The sequence below is a fragment of the Orycteropus afer genome, unplaced genomic scaffold, assembly GCF_000298275.1.
Source record: "Orycteropus afer afer isolate SDZICR_OR568_19922 unplaced genomic scaffold, OryAfe1.0 scaffold00040, whole genome shotgun sequence".
NCBI classification, from domain to species: domain Eukaryota; kingdom Metazoa; phylum Chordata; class Mammalia; order Tubulidentata; family Orycteropodidae; genus Orycteropus; species Orycteropus afer.
In genome coordinates, this window is record NW_006921627.1 from 13,965,377 (window position 1) to 13,983,017 (window position 17,641).

General features: G+C 39.3%; 2 protein-coding genes across 2 annotated transcripts in view; both read left to right on the forward strand.

Moving 5' to 3' along the window:
• GDF3 (growth differentiation factor 3) overlaps window positions 1–2,487 on the forward strand; it is a 5,666-nt gene extending 3,179 nt beyond the window's left edge. Inside the window, exon 2 of the mRNA XM_007937212.1 lies at window positions 1,670–2,487. Within this exon, the coding sequence (XP_007935403.1) occupies window positions 1,670–2,487 (818 nt within the window). The remainder of the gene's footprint in view (window positions 1–1,669) is intronic.
• Window positions 2,488–7,235: 4,748 nt separating this feature from the next.
• Window positions 7,236–17,641, forward strand: part of APOBEC1 (apolipoprotein B mRNA editing enzyme catalytic subunit 1) — a 15,875-nt gene continuing 5,469 nt past the window's right edge. Inside the window, exons 1-2 of the mRNA XM_007937213.1 lie at window positions 7,236–7,251; window positions 11,306–11,333. Coding sequence (XP_007935404.1) covers window positions 7,236–7,251; window positions 11,306–11,333 — 44 coding nt within the window. The remainder of the gene's footprint in view (window positions 7,252–11,305; window positions 11,334–17,641) is intronic.

The following is a 17,641-nucleotide window of genomic DNA, read 5'->3' on the forward strand; positions in this document are numbered from 1 at the left end:
AAAAAAGAAAATGAAAAAAAAAAAAAAAACAACCCAAAAAAAACCTCACTGCTGTCAAATCTACCTGATATAAATGTTTGCCTTATAAAGTCAACCTAACTGAATTGTGGCTCATAGTGACCCCTCCTTGGGTTTCCAAGGCCGTATCTCTACAGAAGTAGATTGCTCATTCTTCCTTCCCAGGAGTGGCTGGTGGGTTTGAACTGCCAACCTTCTGGTAAGCAGTCAAACGCCTTAGGCACTATGCTACCAGAGCTCCCATTCACCCTATACATCTGTCTATTGTTTGTCTGGAAGCCACAGGAATGGATTCAGTTCCAGACCTGAAGGGTAATTAGAGGCCATAGTCTTGGCTCTATCAGACCAGCAAAACTGTGTCTTTTTAATGATTTCTTTAAGCTTCTCAATTATTTGGCAGAACTCTATAATTCATTTGCATAACAAGAATTGTTCATTGTGTATTAATTTTGTTAATGATATCTTCTGAATATGAATGATTTTTCTTTTCGTGCTGTCAAATCTATCTTTTGTCTCTGGTTTTGGGTTTTCTTTCATGTCTAAAGAATGTGATTTAGTGATATAGATAAAAGGGGAGGCCATATATAATAATTTGAAACTACATACAGGAAAGTTTGAAGAAAGGTAAGGATGAAAACATCCCTGCATTTTGACTAAAGTAAAAGTATACCCTATTGGGCCTGTTCCTAGAGGAGCAGGAAAAGGTGAAGTTCAAAAATGCAGGGAGAGAAGTTAGCTTTGAAAATAGGGAGAAGCACATCTACAACTTGGAAAGATGCAGAGAAGCCAGTCCATGTGGAAAAATTAAAAGATCATATTGTACCTCAGTATTCGTTGAGGTGGGAGAAAAAAGTATTCATAGCTGCAAGGATAGGAATTATTGACATTATTGACATTGACATAGTTGTTGTTATATGTCGGACCCGACTCATAGTGACCCCTCCTTGGGTTTCCCAGGCAGTATCACTACGGAAGTAGATTGCCCAACTTTCCTTCTGAGGAGTGGCTGGTGGGTTTGAACCACCAGCCTTCTGGTTAGCAGTCAAGTGCCTTATGCACTATGCTACCAGAGCTCCTTTGACAACTGTAGGCCTTAGATAAGAAATATCTAAGGATCAAAAGTACCCACTCACCCTCACCAACTCTTAGTGACCCATTAGGACAGGGTAGAACTGCCCTGTAAGGTTTCCAATGCTGTGAATATTTATGGAACCAGATTGCTTCATCTTTCTCCCATGGAGCGGCTGGGTGGTTTGAACCACCCACCTTTTGGTTAGCAGGTGAATATTTCTAACAACTTAACATGATGTGAACATATCTATTTTTATTGGGAACAATGTCATGGGCCTTGATAATATTGTTGTGATTTGTTTCCTAAATTCATAACTAAAAGGACTATTAAATTTCATGGAAGGTTAACAAATTAGTTTTTATATCCATCATGGATCCTCTAAATCCTATCCAGGACATCTTGGGGATCTATGGAAGATAAGAATGACCTATAAGGGGGGAGTGGGAGAAACAAATCATCCCAAATGGTTAACAATTCTCTGTACTTATTTTGTAAAAATAGATATTTACATTTATATTGTATAGGTAGATATGAAGCAACATAATATTCTGATTCTCTGATCTCTCTGCTTCCATCTAGGTTTTTTGCTTTCTCAAGCCTCCTCTTGCCTTCGGAAGCACCTTTATTTTAACTTGTCTGCCATCAAAGAAAAGGAGCAGTTAACAATGGTCCAGCTGCACCTGGACTTGGGGCCCAATGCTTACGACAACCTGGGACCAGAACTAGAATTGGCTCTGTCTCTAGTTCAGGAGCCTCATGTGGGAGCTGGATCCCTCCCTAAGCCAGGTAAAATGTTTGCATTTCGGTCAGTGCCATGGCCCCAAGGTGCCCTTCACTTCAACCTGCTGCATGTAGCTAAGAATTGGAATAACAACTCCCAGAAGAACTTGAGTTTATTTCTGGAAATCCTGGTCAAGGGACACAGAGACACTAAGGTGAATTTTCAGGTTGAGGAGGATGTCTGTGCTCAACTGAGATGCCACCTTCATGCTTCCCTGCTGGTGGTGACCCTCAACACTGAGAAGTGCCACCCTTCATCCCGAAAAAAGAGGTCAGCCACCCCTGATCCCAAGGCTTCTTGCAAGAATCTCTGCCATCGTCATCAGCTGTTCGTCAGCTTCCAGGACCTGGGTTGGCACAAGTGGATCATTGCCCCTAAGGGGTTCATGGCAAACTACTGCCATGGAGAATGTCCTTTCTCACTGACCACCTCTCTCAACAGCTCCAATTATGCTTTCATGCAAGCTCTAATGAGTACAGCCGACCCAGAAGTACCCCAGGCTGTCTGTATCCCCACCAAGCTGTCTCCCATCTCCATACTCTATTATGACAATGATGACAATGTCATTCTACGACATTACGAGGACATGGTGGTTGATGAGTGTGGGTGTGGGTAGGCTGCCAGAAATAGTAATAGAAGTGTTTTTTAGAATAGATCTTCTAATAAAATTATCTTATTTGGTTTATAACCTCTTGGATTTAAAATGTCAATTTACTTACATTTACAGTTTTTAGTTGAAAATCCAAGGTTGAGATAGAGAATGTTATTAATGGTGCCCATAATTGAACACAAAGGTACACATATACATCCTGGAGAATTAAGACAAAAAAAAAAAAAAACCTCATTGCCATTGAGTGAATTTTGACTCATAGCAACCCCCATTGGGTTTCCAAGGCTGTAAATCTTTACAGAAGCAGACTGCCTCGTCTTTTTTCCATGGAGCAATTGGAGATTTGAACCACCAACCTTTTGGTTACCAACCAAATGCCTTCCCTTCTAAGCCACCAGAGTTCCTTAGAGATTTAAGAAAACCAAAAACCAAATTCAATGCTGTCGAGTCAATTCTGACTCATAGGGACCCCCATTGGGTTTCTAAGGTGGTAAATCTTTACAGAATTAGATTGTCCAGTCTTGTTTCTGGGGAGTGGCTAGTGAGTTTGAACTACCAACCTTCTGGTTGGCACTCAAGATGCCTTAGGCACTGTGCTACCAGAGCTCCTTAGACTAAAGAGAAGGCACAAATCCTGCCCTAGAGTAGCTTATTGTTAAATTTTTCTTTCCCAAATTGGTTAAGGCCTTATTTTTGCTGCTTTTAAAATAAAAATGGGCCATAAATACCAAGACACTAAGGATTACTCAAAGATTATTTTCCCATCTCTTTGTTATGTGCTTGTAAATGGAATACTTGGAGCCCATGCTCATTTAAAAGGAGTCCTGGTAGCGCAAACTGTTAAGTACTGACTGCTAAACTAAAGATGGCTCACTCCACAGAAGATCTGGAAATCTCCCATAAAAATTACAGCCAAGACAACCCTGTGGGGCAGTTCTAGTCTGTCACTTGGGGTCAACCCAACCACACCTAATAACATTAAAATCTGAACCTGAAGACTTTTGAAAAGAGTTTTGACTGACAAGCATCTGCCTCAATAGGAGAGGGGCTTATCACAATTGATAAGGGTAGAAACAATTGGCAACAATTACAAACTCAAACATTCCATTATTTCAAGTGGGTTTAATAGGCAAATAGATTCTTATCCCTGTCTCTCTTTTTTTGTTTAACAACATTAAATGTCAAGCCAAGACAAAAATGTTTTTTGGACAAAAATCTTTCACAGAAATTTTACAATCATTTTTAATGTCTCATTAATGTGATACTTTCTGAAAAAGATACACATAGGCTTCCAGCAAAAAAAAAGACTTGGTATATGGGCTGAACATTTACATCCTTACATTACAAGATAAACTCCTTGGAGAGATCGATCATGGAAGAATAGAAGCGGCATGTATGAACAGGGAGACCACTCTGGAAGCAGGAGTGCATGGGAGGGAAGGACACAGGGAAGAGGTAACTATGGGGAGGAAGTGGGAAGAGAGCTGTTACACTGTGGGAAATTGCAGTCAATGTTATGAGACAAACGTATTATTCTGTGAGTGCTATGTGAGCATTAGGTTCCTAAAGGGGTAATTGTCCTAGGCCTCCTGAAAAAAAAAGGTGAACAGCTGTGAGGGAGACTATGATAATTACTTTATAAACAGAATGCAAATAGAAAATGAAGCAAGGAGTGAATCCAATCTATTTAAGAAAGAAGGGCTGTTTTTCATATGAATATTTAAAGATTTTAATAGATGAAGAAAGGGGCTTGCCCTTAGGGAACTTTAGCATAGAGAAAAGCCAGAGCAGAGGCAGGAAATAGGTGGAAGAAATTGAAAAGTTGCGGAGTTTTAGAAATTTATTTTGGCTGTGCCAATAATGCTTTTTAATATTTTCAGTATTGTGTTTTAGCTGAAAGTGTACATTGCAAATTAGATTCCCATTTGAAAATTTTAAGTTCCATGATATTGGTTAAAATTTTGACAATGTGTCAGCATTCTCATTATTTCCATTCTGTTTTTTTTTTTTTCTGTTGATCTAGCTTCCCTGCCCCTCCTTGCCTTCTCATCTTTGCTTCTGGGTAAATGTTGACCAACTGATCTCGCACATAACAACAACAACAACAATTAATTGTTTAAGGGAGCACATTACTCACGGGTAATATTGTTTACAAGCCATTCTATTTGGCTGAAAGGTGACCTCCAGGAGTGCCTTTAGTTTCAAGTTCTAAGGGTGTCTTAGGGCAATAGTGTTGCCAGTTCCTCTAGTTTCTATCAGTTCAGTAAGTCTGGCCTTTTTTTTTTTAGGAATTTTAATTTTGTTCTGGATTTTTGTGGTGTTATAACTGGAACCTAATCAGGTTGCTTTTCTGGGCCCTGTTGATTGAAGTAAGGAGAACAAATCTATTAAAACATAAATAGTTCCTTATATTTGTGGAGGATCAAGAACCCTGTTAGTTGTCTTCAAATTGACTTTGACTCATGATGAACACGTGTGCAGAGCAGAACTGCTCCACTGGGTTTTTAAGGCTGTGATCTTTCAGAAGCAGAGCACTCAGCCTATCTTCAGAGGTGCCTGTTGGTGGGTTCGAATCATCAGCCTTGCAGCTAGTGCTTAACCACTTGCACCACCAGAGACTCCTTTGACATATAAGGAAACATATTTACAGGTCCTGGAGATTACATAGATATCTTTGGGGAAAACATTCTGCCTACCATAGCTGCCTCACTTGGAAACACTTGGCCACTGAAAGACCTTTATATATGATGTGGGACTTCTGTTCTTACAAAACTCACCTGCCACTGTTCGTGCAACTGTTCCGTTTCATGCAAGCTCCAGCTTGACATTCACAACTAAGGAAACTCTTGTGCTTAGCACTCAGGTTTAGGACTTTTGGTGACTTGAGTTCCAAAGTTCAGGGCCTCTAGTTTGAGAATTTAGAGGAGTCTTAGGCCTTGAGAGAATGAACTTCATTATGAGACAGGGTGCCTAGACTCAGGAATCTGAGGCTTGAACTTGACCCAGGGTTCAGGGAATAGAGGGTAATGACTTTAGCATTCACCTTAAAAACCACAAATCAAACCCACTGCCATCGAGTTGATTCTGACTCATAGCAACACCTATTGGATTTCTGAAGTGGTAAATCTTTACAGAAATAGATTGCCCCATCTTCCTTCTGGGGAGTGGCTGGTGGGTTTGAACTGCCAACCTTCTGATTAGCAATCAGATGCCTTAGGCACTGCGCCACCAGAGCTTCTTATAGCATTCACCTCAAACTCCAAAAACTCACTGCCATCCAGTCAGTTCGACTCATAGCGACCCCTCCTTGGATTTCCGAGGCAATATCACTACAGAAGTAGATTGCCCCATCTTCCTTCCGAGGAGTGGCTAGTGGGTTTGAACCACCAGCCTTCTGGTTAGCAGTCAGTTGCCTTAGGCACTATGCTACCAGAGCTCCCAGCATTCATGTTGTTATTGTTGTTGTTGTATGCCATTGAGTCGAACCCAGAGCATTCACGTTAGGGGGATTAAAAAAACAGAAGTGGACTTGGCCATACACTTAACCTTCAGGAAGAAAAGAACCAAAGACCTGCACACCAACTACCTGACTCAGAGGCCAAGGTCCTGATTTTACATCTAACAGTTCTCCTCCCCTTTACAATTGTGATTTGGGGCAAAGAGCAAAATAAGACAAAGTTGGAGATAAATGACTAATAGCTTAAGGGCAAGGCTGGAGTGTCCTGTCCAGGTAACACTGAAGATCTTTATGTTACAGTAGTAGGTCAATTCTCTCTTTTGTTCTCTCCAATAAAGAAAGATGGGTTAGTCTTACCATAACTTTAATGTAAGGGGAAGAGAAGTTAAGAAATTCACATGTCATCACAGAATAGTTTTGGAATTTGCAATACCCACCTGTGGTGGTTAAGTTTGTGTGTCAACTTGGCTGGGTCTGGTTGAGTGACTGGGCAGCTGAATGTAGTTTATTCCTCATGGTGAGATTGATAATTAACTCTATGGTGGATTCTATTGGAGCAGCTGAATAGCTGCTTTGGGTATGGGGTCTGCTTCCCGTATGTAAAAAACAGCTTTGGGAATGGTCTCTAGCTTATGGCATGCCGAACCCTGCATGTAGCCATGTCATTGTTCAGCAGTCTACCATGTTCTGCCAACCTTGGGAACTTTAAAGGACTTGAATCAATGGCCTGTCCTGTGGTTTGGTAACTTTGGGACTATTCCTTTTTACTTGTCAACCTTGGACTTGTCAGCCTCAGTAGCCAGCAGCTGTCTGAGTGAAGAAAAGCCTCTAGCTTCAGTAGCTGGGAGCTGGAGGCAGAGTTGAAGCCCAAGGTTGAGGGGCTTCCACCCAGCCCCTAGAGCCCGGGACTTTGAACTCAGACTTAAAGCCTCCAAACTGTGAGAGAATAAACTCCTGTTTGTTAAAGCTATCCCATTTGTGGTGTATTCCTGTCAGAGTAACACTAGGTAACCAGAACACCCCCTATAATCTGTGCTTCAGGACTAATATTACTTGCATCCTAGACTTTCTTATCAAGCCAGTCATGCAAATCTCCAGGCTGCTAATTTCCCTCTCATATGCTACCTGTTTACATGGTCCAAATACCCAGTAACTTCCTGCAACTCAGGAGTGAGTCATTTGCCCAAGTAGGTGGCAGTGGGCACACTGGAGGAAACAAAGTTCAGGCATGTTGCTGGCAGGAGCAGTCAGCACAATCCATGACACTCCAGGGTAAGCAGCCCAGAGACAGAGAACTATGACTCCTGAGAAAGGTAAAATGGACTGGGGGCTAACAAACTCTATAATCAGGGAGAGTGCTACAATTGTGTGTTTGTGTGTGTGTTCATGGGTGTGTTTCTCGTGCATTTTCCAGCTTTCCTCTTACTGATTAATATTATCCTTAAGCAAAATTATTATCAGTTATTCACATCCCCAAATGATTTTTGATGCTATGTCAGTGCTTGTTTCACCATCATAAAAAAAAGTAAAAATGCTATTTTTAAATAGCAGATTAAAAAAACAACAGATGAGATAACATATTGTGTGCTGCAGAGTTGATTCAAACTCATAGCAACACTATAGAAGAGAGTAGAATTGCTCCATAGGTTTTCTTAGGCTGTAGACTTTACAGCGGGAGCTCCAGAAGCATAACTGCTAACCAGAAGGCTGGTGGTTCAAACCCACCAGCCACTCCTCAGAAGGCAAGTTGGGCAATTTACTTAGGTAGTGATACCGCCTCAGAAACCTGAGGAGGGGTCTCTATGACCTGGGTCCAACTCAACCTGCACGTAACAACAGACTTTAGAGCAGATTGCCAGGTCTTTTCACCTGCAGAGCTGTTGGTAGGACCTTTCAGTTAGTAGCCAAGTGTTTAATCATGTGCCACCAGGACTCCTTACAGAAAACTTCAGGATATGATTAATTGATAAATCAGTTGTTTAGTGTTAGAGAAATTCGTGAGACTGAGAACATTTCAGGCTGCGGAAGGAAATAATTTTCAAATGTGATGGGATTTGAGCTGTCTCCAAAAGAAGAGTAAGATTTCAATCAGCAAAGAGGAGGCAGAGATTTCAGGTTGATTCAATTCCTAGATAAAAAGAATTTGAGAGAATTTAAAGAGATTTGAGCAAAGTGGTTAGGCTACAGAAGCGTTTATGGAAATAATCTGCATTAAGATTACAATACAAATTTGAAGTGATTTTAGAGAGTCTTGAATACCAGGAAAAGAATGAGTTTTTTTTCTTTTTTGTAACAGAAAACCATTGGCTAATTTGTGAGTAGCATAGAGATATGACTAAAATAGTGTTTTAGGCACATTTGTCAGGCATTTGATGGGTTTGGCTAAATAAACAAAAACTAGAAGTAGACCAGTTAGAAGACTATTGCAACAATGTGGACAGGATGTTTTAGGAGGTAATAAAGATACCAGCTTTGGGTTTAAGTAATAACATTCTTTTTCTTCCTATATTATTGCAGGAGCTCTGGTAGCATAGTGACTAAGGCACTTGACTGCTAGCCAGAAGGTTGGTGGTTCAAATCCACCAGCCACTCCTTGGAAGGAAGATGGGGGAATCTACTTCCGTAGTGATACTGCCTCGAAAACCCAAGGAAGGATCACTATGAGTTGGGTCCGACTCGACAGTACATAACAACAATATTATTCCATTAAAATTCTTTAATGGGTGGAGTGTTGGGAAAAGACCTAAAACACATTATTTAGTTGAATTATCTGGGTGCTTCCCTGGACCTTCTTCTGAAAGTGGTGTGTCTCATCCTTCCAACTGTCCTGAGTCATGTGCCTTGTGTCCCAGGTGTTGTCTTGATCAGTCTAAACACTGCGCATTATCTTCCTCTCCATTTTCCTTCAAGGGAATTGTTCTCCCATCATCAGTTTGACCATCTTCTCCAGGTATGGCTTCTGCTTCAGCAAGGGCCCATCTAGCTTGTTTGACGGTTGCAATTAGGGTTAAAGTCTGAAAGGTGCCCATTCCAAGGTGTCAGCCATCTCTTTCCTCCTCCAGCTCAATACTCAACATTCCCTTCTTCTTTTCAGGACCAGAGTTATTCTTCTTTTCAGGAGCAGAGATTTATTCTTTGGGACACATTTAGGAAAGTGTTTCCTGACCCTGCCCTCTTTCATGATATCTAGCTAATTTCTCTGTTTAGACCTTCACACCAGCTAGAAATCCTCTCTCATCCACCACATTCTTTTGCACTAACTACAGACAGAGGACTAGAGAGGGGAAGAGACTATGTATGCCTTGGATAAGGCATTTTCCGTTTAGGAGGAAGTATCTACTAGGTACTTGTATTTTTCTTGATACAAAAACAACTTCTAAGAGTTAAAGTTTGGAGTAAATCTTCTACCTGTATCTCCCCATAACCACCTCAACTTCAAAGGTAGAAGTGATTTTGTGTTTCTTCTGACCCAGTGGGAAGTTGTATTAGTTTTCTCTAAATACCACAAGTGGGTGGCTTTAACAAACAGAAATTTATTTTCTCACACTTTAGAAGGCTAGATGTCTGAATTCAGGGTGACAGCTCTAGGGCAAGGCTCTTTCTTGGTGGAGGTCCTCGTCTCTTCAGCTTTTTCTTGGTTCCTTGAAAATCTCCATGTGATGGGTCATCTCTCTTTCCCCAACTTTGCTTGCTTATCCTAATCTGCTCTTCTTACTGTTGTTTGTTGTTGTTATGTGCCACTGAGTGACTCATAGCGACCCCTCCTTGGGTTTCCCAGGCAGTGTCACTACGGAAGTAGATTGTCCCATTTTCCTTCCAAGGAGTGGCTGGTGGGTTTGAACTGCCAGCCTTCTGTTTAGCAGTCAAGTGCCTTAGGCACTACATAACCTACACTGATACATAACAAAGAAAACCCAAATGGGATTATTCCCACAGGTATAATTCCCAAATGGAATTATAACCACAGGTATAAGAGTAACGATTTACAAGACATATTTTTGGGAGACACAATTCAATCCATAACAAGGAAAAGCTAGGGGAACATTATGTTTTCTGTCTCAAACTTCATGGATCTTCACTTTCTTAGAAAAGAGGGGTTGGTCCTTTGATTTAAGGGACTTCTCTACTCCCTTCCCAGACAAACTTTAGCTTCCAAATAAAACCAAAAAACTAAATCCGTTGCCATTGAGTAGATTTATACTCGTAGTGATCCTATAGGACAGAGAGTAGTACTGCCCTATAGGGTTTCCAAGCCTGCAAAGCTATGGAAACAGACAGCTACATCTTTCTCCCGTGAAGCAGCTGATGCATTCAAACCACCAGCCTTCTGGTTAGCATCCAAGTGCTTTAACCATTGCCCTACCTGGTCTCCTTAGCTTATAAATAACCAGGGACAAATCCTTATAATATAAAACAAAGGATTAGAAGTTCTGTTCTCTAAGTTTGGGAAATGTGTCATAAAGATCCTGAGGGGAGCGAGTAGTTGAACCTGTGAGCTTGGGACCATGGTCGCTGGAGATATCAAGCTCAATTGGTATGACATACCACACAAAAACATTGTTTTACATCCTACTTTGGTGATGTATTGGGGCACTAAAAGCTCGCAAGTGGCCATCTAGATGCAACAATGGGGCTCTCCTCATCCCAAGCAAAGAAGAATGAAGAAAACCAAAGATGTGTGGAAACAGTCCAGGAGTCTAGTAGATTATGCAATCCTCAGCCTATATGACCATGAGTCCAGAACTAGATGATGCGTGGCTACCACTGTCAACCACTCAGAAAGAGATCAGTGCAGGAGATCCTGGATAGAGTGGGAAAACAATGTAGAACAAAACTCAAAATCGTAAAAAAGAAAGACCAGGTGTGCTGATCTGATGGAGCCTTGTGAGACCACTGAGACTATGGCTCCTAGTCACCCTTCAGGTCTGCAACTGAACTCACTCCTGTGGCTTCCAGTCAAACAGTATACAGGCCAATGGGGTGAATATTTACATCAGGTAGATACACTCCTTGGAGCTATCAATCATGGAAGAACAAAAAGGCAGTGTTTGCACAGGGAGATAGCTGAGGTGGGGTGTTGAGTTCTTGGGAGGAAAGGAAACAGGGAAGAGGTAACTATGGGGAGGAAGTAGGAAGAAAGCTATTACATTGTGGGGAATTACAGTCAGTGTCATGAGACAAAATGTGTATGAAATGCTGTATGGAAAATGAATGGTGGTGAATGGTGGTCCAATACAATTAATCCAGGAGAAAATCTTCTAACTCCACTTTCTGATTTGGGTTACATGTTTGGAAGAATAAAGCACTATGCTTAGCAACTTACATCTATTTGAGTGTTATTTGATATAATCATCTCTTTGTCAACAGGTCCTTCAACCGGAGATGCCACTTTGAGGTAAGAATGATACTATCATAGCATACATTTAACTCAACCAAGAACAAGTGGTTACTTAGAGCTGTAAAACTGTGTTGTTGTTGTTGTTGTTCTGTGTCAAGCTGTTTCTGACTCATAGCCACTCTATAGGACAGAGTAGAATTGCCCTAGGTTATATATAATCTTTATAATTTATAACCTAGGTTCACTAGGTTGTAATCTTTACAAGAGCAGATTATCAGATCTTTTCTCCCATGGAGTAGTTGGTGGATTCAAACCACAGATCTTGTCTGTTAGCAATAGAGCGCTTAATCATCATGCCACCAGGCTCCTTGCAAGACTACAGCTTTTCTTACTGTTCTTCTCATTTGGTGTACTCCTCTTTCTTTTTGCCTTTTTCAAATTTTTCTCTATGATTATCCCTTCCTTTATCTTTTATGTTTTTCAATTTTCTGTTTAAATAAATTCTCTTCTATCTTGCTTCTATGCTATTGACTTACTATTGTGCTTCTCTCTTTAATCACGTTTTATAGCCATTAGTGAAATACCTAGGGAACTCATTTTTTTATTTTGATTTCATCTTCCTATTTTCCTATCTGGGAGCTCTGGTAGCGTAGTGCCTAAGGCACTTGACTGCTAACCAGAAGGGTGGTGGTTCAAACCCACCAGCCACTCCTCGGAAGCAAGATGGGGCAATCTACTTCTGTAGTGATACTGCCTCGTAAACCCAAGGAGGGGTCGCTGTGAGTCGGGTCTGACTTGACGGCACATAACAACAACGTTTTCCTATCTACCCATTTTCCCAACATGTTATTATGACATGGAGGTCATTACTGAAGATTATACATAGCGTCTTGTGGTAAGTGGAAGGATTTATCTATGTAATAAATGGATGTGTTGCTTTAGGGATGAGTGAGACCATTAGGATGCAACAAGCTTATGACTCAATCACATTACAAAGAACTCGGCACAATCCTGAGTGTCCCCAGAGTCACAGCTTTGAGACACGAAGAGTGATAAATCTGAAGATGCCATCAAGAGTAATTTGAGTTTCTTTCTTGTGAGAAATTAGTAAACAGGACTCTAATGTGGAAGAATTCTGAGGCTAACTTACTCTCTTCTCAGACTTGAAAATAGAATCTTGTTGCTGATTGAGGTTTCAACACCTGAGAAAATGTGCTTAGAATCCATTGGCAATAGTAAAGATTAAGTACTGATGCTCTTTTTAAAAACTATCCATTGTGTGGCACAGTGCATAAAGCATTTGAGTCCTAACCAGAAAGTTGGCGGTTGAAACTCACTAGCCGGTCTGTGGAAGGAAGAGGGGGATCTACTTCTGTAAAGATTTACTGCCTCAGAAACCCTATTGGGGTTGCTATGAGTCAGAATCGAAGCAATGGCAGTGAGTTTGGGTTTTTTTTGGTTTATATAGGATCAAAAAGACAATAGTAACCGAAAGGTTAGATAAGAAGTAGAGGGGACAATGAGTTTGTGTTAATGAGGGATGGAAAAACTGGAAAAGGAGGGTGAGATTGGTTGCACAACTTGAGAATATAGTCAATGTCACTGAATTGTATATGTAGATATTATTAAATTGATATATATTCTGCTGCGTATATTTTCAACAACAATGAAAATAAAATATTTTTTTTAAAAAAGATGAATGATTAGGAAATGGCATTTTAAGTGTATAATAGAAAGAATTTAATGAGAACCCTTTAAAAGAAAAATAAGGGAGCATTGAACTTATGCTAATGATGGTAGAATATTTTGGAAAAGGATAGCAATAATGATGGCATAACATGAAAATGTCATCAATGTCCCTGAGTTGTAAATGTGGAAGGTGTTATGTTGATGAATGTCTTGGTATGTATGTTTGCACCACAATAAAAACAAAAAATAAAAATAAAAATGAATTGAGCTAGGGAAAAAGAAGTATTTTAGGATTACGGTAGCAAATATATGTGTCAAAGGAATTATAACAAAGTCCAAACCTTATTAATTTTATGTGCATTTTGAAATCTAAGCAATGAAATGTAATACTTCTGCAATATTTTAAACTCACAAAAGATTAATAGATCAGCAGGAGGTCTATAGTTCAAAATATTTTACTTAAGAACGAACAGGAATGGTGTATTATTTTAAAAATATTTTTGCCTCTATTAATAGTGAATCAATAATCTTATATCTTATATCTAATTATAGTAGGAACTTTTATAATTAAAATGACACTCTGGAAATGTAAATAAATAAAAGAGAAATGAAGATTTTCTCAGGTGTTGAAACCTCAATCAGCAACACTAATAACAGAATTCAAGATTAAAAAGCAAGAGTTAAGTTCCACTAAGATGGCGGAATAGGCAGAAAGATTGCACAGACCCTCTTCAACAAAGAAAAGGTGAACCAATTAACACAGATACGGAAGATAATCCTGAACCTTGAAGGGAAGGATATAGAAGTGGACTAAACTCCAACTAGCAGAAGAATTTGTATAAAAACACCAAAAAAGGAGATGTATGGAGCTGCAGTCTGGCAGCGACCCTGATGGCACAGACATGTTGGATATTGCTGAGCTGTGGTAGGACCTAAGAATTAACCTAAAAATCAGCCCAGCTAGCCAGGGACTGCACAGAGGACAGCTCTGGTGGCTGGTGAATAAAAGGGGGAGCCACAAAGAGGAAGGCAGGCTGAGCTGTGGACTTATGTCTGTCCAGAGGGTGCAGCCATTTTTGAATGTTTACAAGTGGTTTGACCATTTTGGATATTTAAAACGACAGCAATCTCCCAGATTCCAGGGACTTAAGAACAGGCTCCACTTGCTGGGAAACCCAAGGACATTCCGGACCCAGATGACTAGAAAAATTGTTATTTTTGTCTAACTGAGTGGAAGACAGCAACAGTCTCCATATGACACAACTAAACCCACACCTCCTGCAGCTTCACTTACTGAGTGAGAGCCACCACTTCCTTCACCAACAGGCCAACAATAAACAACCACTAATAAGAGCGTGATTCACCCTTGGCTGCTCTTCACAAACAATTAACAGAGCTCTAAATACAATAACACCATGAAGTCTCGGAGACAACAGACCATCAAAGTTCACACAAAGAAGCAAGATAAAGTTGTAGAAACAAGGGAGCTGGATATAGACCCAGAACACATCCCTGAAGAAGCAGCAGCATTGCAACTCTCTGATAAGGAATTCAAAAGAATTATATTTAGGTATCTTCAAAGGATTGAGAGATGGACCAAGGAAAACACAGACAAAACCCTAGAGGAATTTTGAAAGAAAATACAAGAACAAAATGACAAAATAAATGAAAAATTAGAAATGATTCAAAATCCACACACAGAATTCCAGAAGATTAATACTAAATTTTCAGAAACAGATAAGATGTTGAATGGGCAAAGGAGCTGAAATGAATCAATGGAAGACAGAATTAGGGAGATTGAAGGCAAACACCTGAACACTTCTTTGGAAAGGGATCAATCAGAAAATAGATTAAAACAAAATGAAGAAAGCCTAAGGTTCATGTGGGATACCATCAAAAGGAATAACCTATATGTAATCGGAATTCCAGAACAGGAAGACATAAATAAAACGACAGAGAAAATTGTTGAAGATTTGTTGGAAGAGAATTTACCTGGTATCATGAAAGATGAGAATATATCCATTCAGGAAATCCAATGAACCCCAAACAGGATAGACCCCAAAAGAAAATCACCCAGACATATCATCATCAAACTTACCAAAACCAAAGACAAAGAAAGAATCATGAGAGCAGCATGGGAAAAAACAAAAGTTACCTACAAGGGGCAACCAATAAGACTAAACTTGGATTTCTCAACAGAAACCCTGAAGGCAAGAAGACAATGGAATGGTATATATAAAACCATGAAAGAGAAAATTTTCCAACCAAGAATTAAGTACCCAGCAAAATTTTCCCTTAAATATGATAGTGAAATTAGGACATTTCCAGATGAGCAGAAATTAAGGGAATTTGTTAAAACCAGACCAACCTTACAAAAGATGTTAAAAGACAGAGAAGCAGCAACAGCCAACAGCAACTGACCATTAACACACATGATGATATCATCCAGAAACCAACTCAGCTATGGAAGTATCCAAAGTAAAGAAGCCTACATGATTGTAAACAGGGAACCAGAGATATCAATTGACAAATGAGGAAAACTACAAAACAAAATGAGGGAAAAAACCGTGTCGTTACAGAACTTCTAGATGGTAGGGAAGTCAAGACAACTACAAGATAGAATGGACTGTTGTAAACTTGGGAAGAAAACTATAAATTCCAGGGTAACTTCAAAGAAAAATGATAAAACTTCACATCAAAAAAGAGGACCAGCATAAACATTCAGCAAATACTAAAACAATAGCAATGAAGAAAGTGATAACACGATTTATAAACAAAATGACCTCAGCATAGAAAATTATATGAAACAAAGAAATCGACACCACGAAAAAGTACATAACAAAAATGACAGCAACTAATTCATACTTGCTGATGATTACATATCTGGCAAGGGAATTATCTCTAAGATTTATAGTGGAAGAGTGGATGATTAAACTATGGTACATACATATAATGGAATGTTATGCAGCACTAAAGAATAATGTAGTCTGCAAAACACCTCATAATATGGATGAACTTGGAGGACAGTATGCTGAGTGACATAAGTGAATCACAGAAGGACAAATATAGTACTAGTTTGTTGTTGTGGAGGGTCAAGGAAAGGTTTATATATGGAGGGAAACTTTCTTTGATGGTTGCCAGGGGTGGGAGGGGAGAGGAGGGAACAAACAACATCCATCAATATGCTGTCTACAAGAGACCCACGTTAGAGACAAAGACAAAAACAGACTAAAAATCAAAGGTTGCAAAAAGATATATCAAGCATGGCAACCATAAAAGAGCAGGAGTGGCAATATTAATTTCTGATCAAGTTGACTTTAAGACAAAAACCACCATATGAGACAAGGGAGGACATTACATAATGATTTAAGGATCGATTGAACAAGAAGATATAACCATAATAAATATCCATGGACCCAATGAAAGAGCCCCAAAACATAAATCAGACTTTAAAAAAGTTGAAAAGGCAAATAGATGACTCCACAGTCATAGTGGGGAACTTTAATACACCACTTTCAATGAAAGATAGAACAACTGGAAAGAAACTCCACAAAGATGCAGAAGAGCTAAACAATACAATTCACCAGCTTGACCTTATAGACATCTACAGAGCACTTCACCCAACAACAACATATATACATTCTTTTCCAGTGCACATGGAACATTTTCCATGATAGACCATATGTTAGGCCATAAAGTAAGCCTTAATAAATTTAAAACATTGAAATGCTGCAAAGCATTTTCTCAGATCATAATGCTATCAAATTAGAAAACAATAATAGAAAGATCAATGGAAAAAGAGCAAACACAGGGAAACAGAACAACACCCTCCTTGAGAAACAAGGTAAGAGAAGAAATGAAAATTGAAATTCAAAAATTCCTTGAATCAAATGAGAATGAAAATACAACATACCAAAATCTTTGGGACACAGCAAAAGCAGTGATCAGAGGCCAATTTATAGCAATAAATGCACACATCCAAAAAGAAGAAAGTGCCAAAATCAACACTTTAAACCAACATCTCCAACAATTAGGAAAAGAACAGCAAGAAAAGCCTATAGTCACCAGAAGAAAGGAAATAATAAAGATTTGAGCAGAAATTAATGAAACAGAAAAGGGAAGGGCAATAGAAAAAATCAACAAGACTAGAAGTTGGTTTTTTGAAAAGATTAATAAAATTGACAAACCACTGGCAAATTGAACAAAGGAAAAGAGGGAGAGAATACAGATAACACAAATAAGAAACAAAAAGGATAATATCAGGATACTATGAAGAACTGTACTCCAACAAATTTGAAAATCTGGAGGAGATAGACAGATTTCTAGAAACACACCACTTATCTAAACTACCACAGACTGTTGTGGAAAAGTTGAATAGATCCATAACAAAACAAAAAATTGAACAGGTCATCAAAAAATTACCAACTAAAAAAAGTCCTGGCCCAGACTGTTTCACTGGAAAATTCTACCAAACATTCAGAGAAGAACTGACACCAATTCTACTCAAACTATTCCAAAACATAGAAAAGGATGGAATCCTCCCTAACTCATTGATGAAGCAAGCATAACCTTGATTCCAAAACAAGGCAAAGACATTACTCCAAAGGAAAACTACAAACCAATATCCCTCATGAATATAGCTGCAAAAATCTCAACAAAATCCTAGCCAATAGACT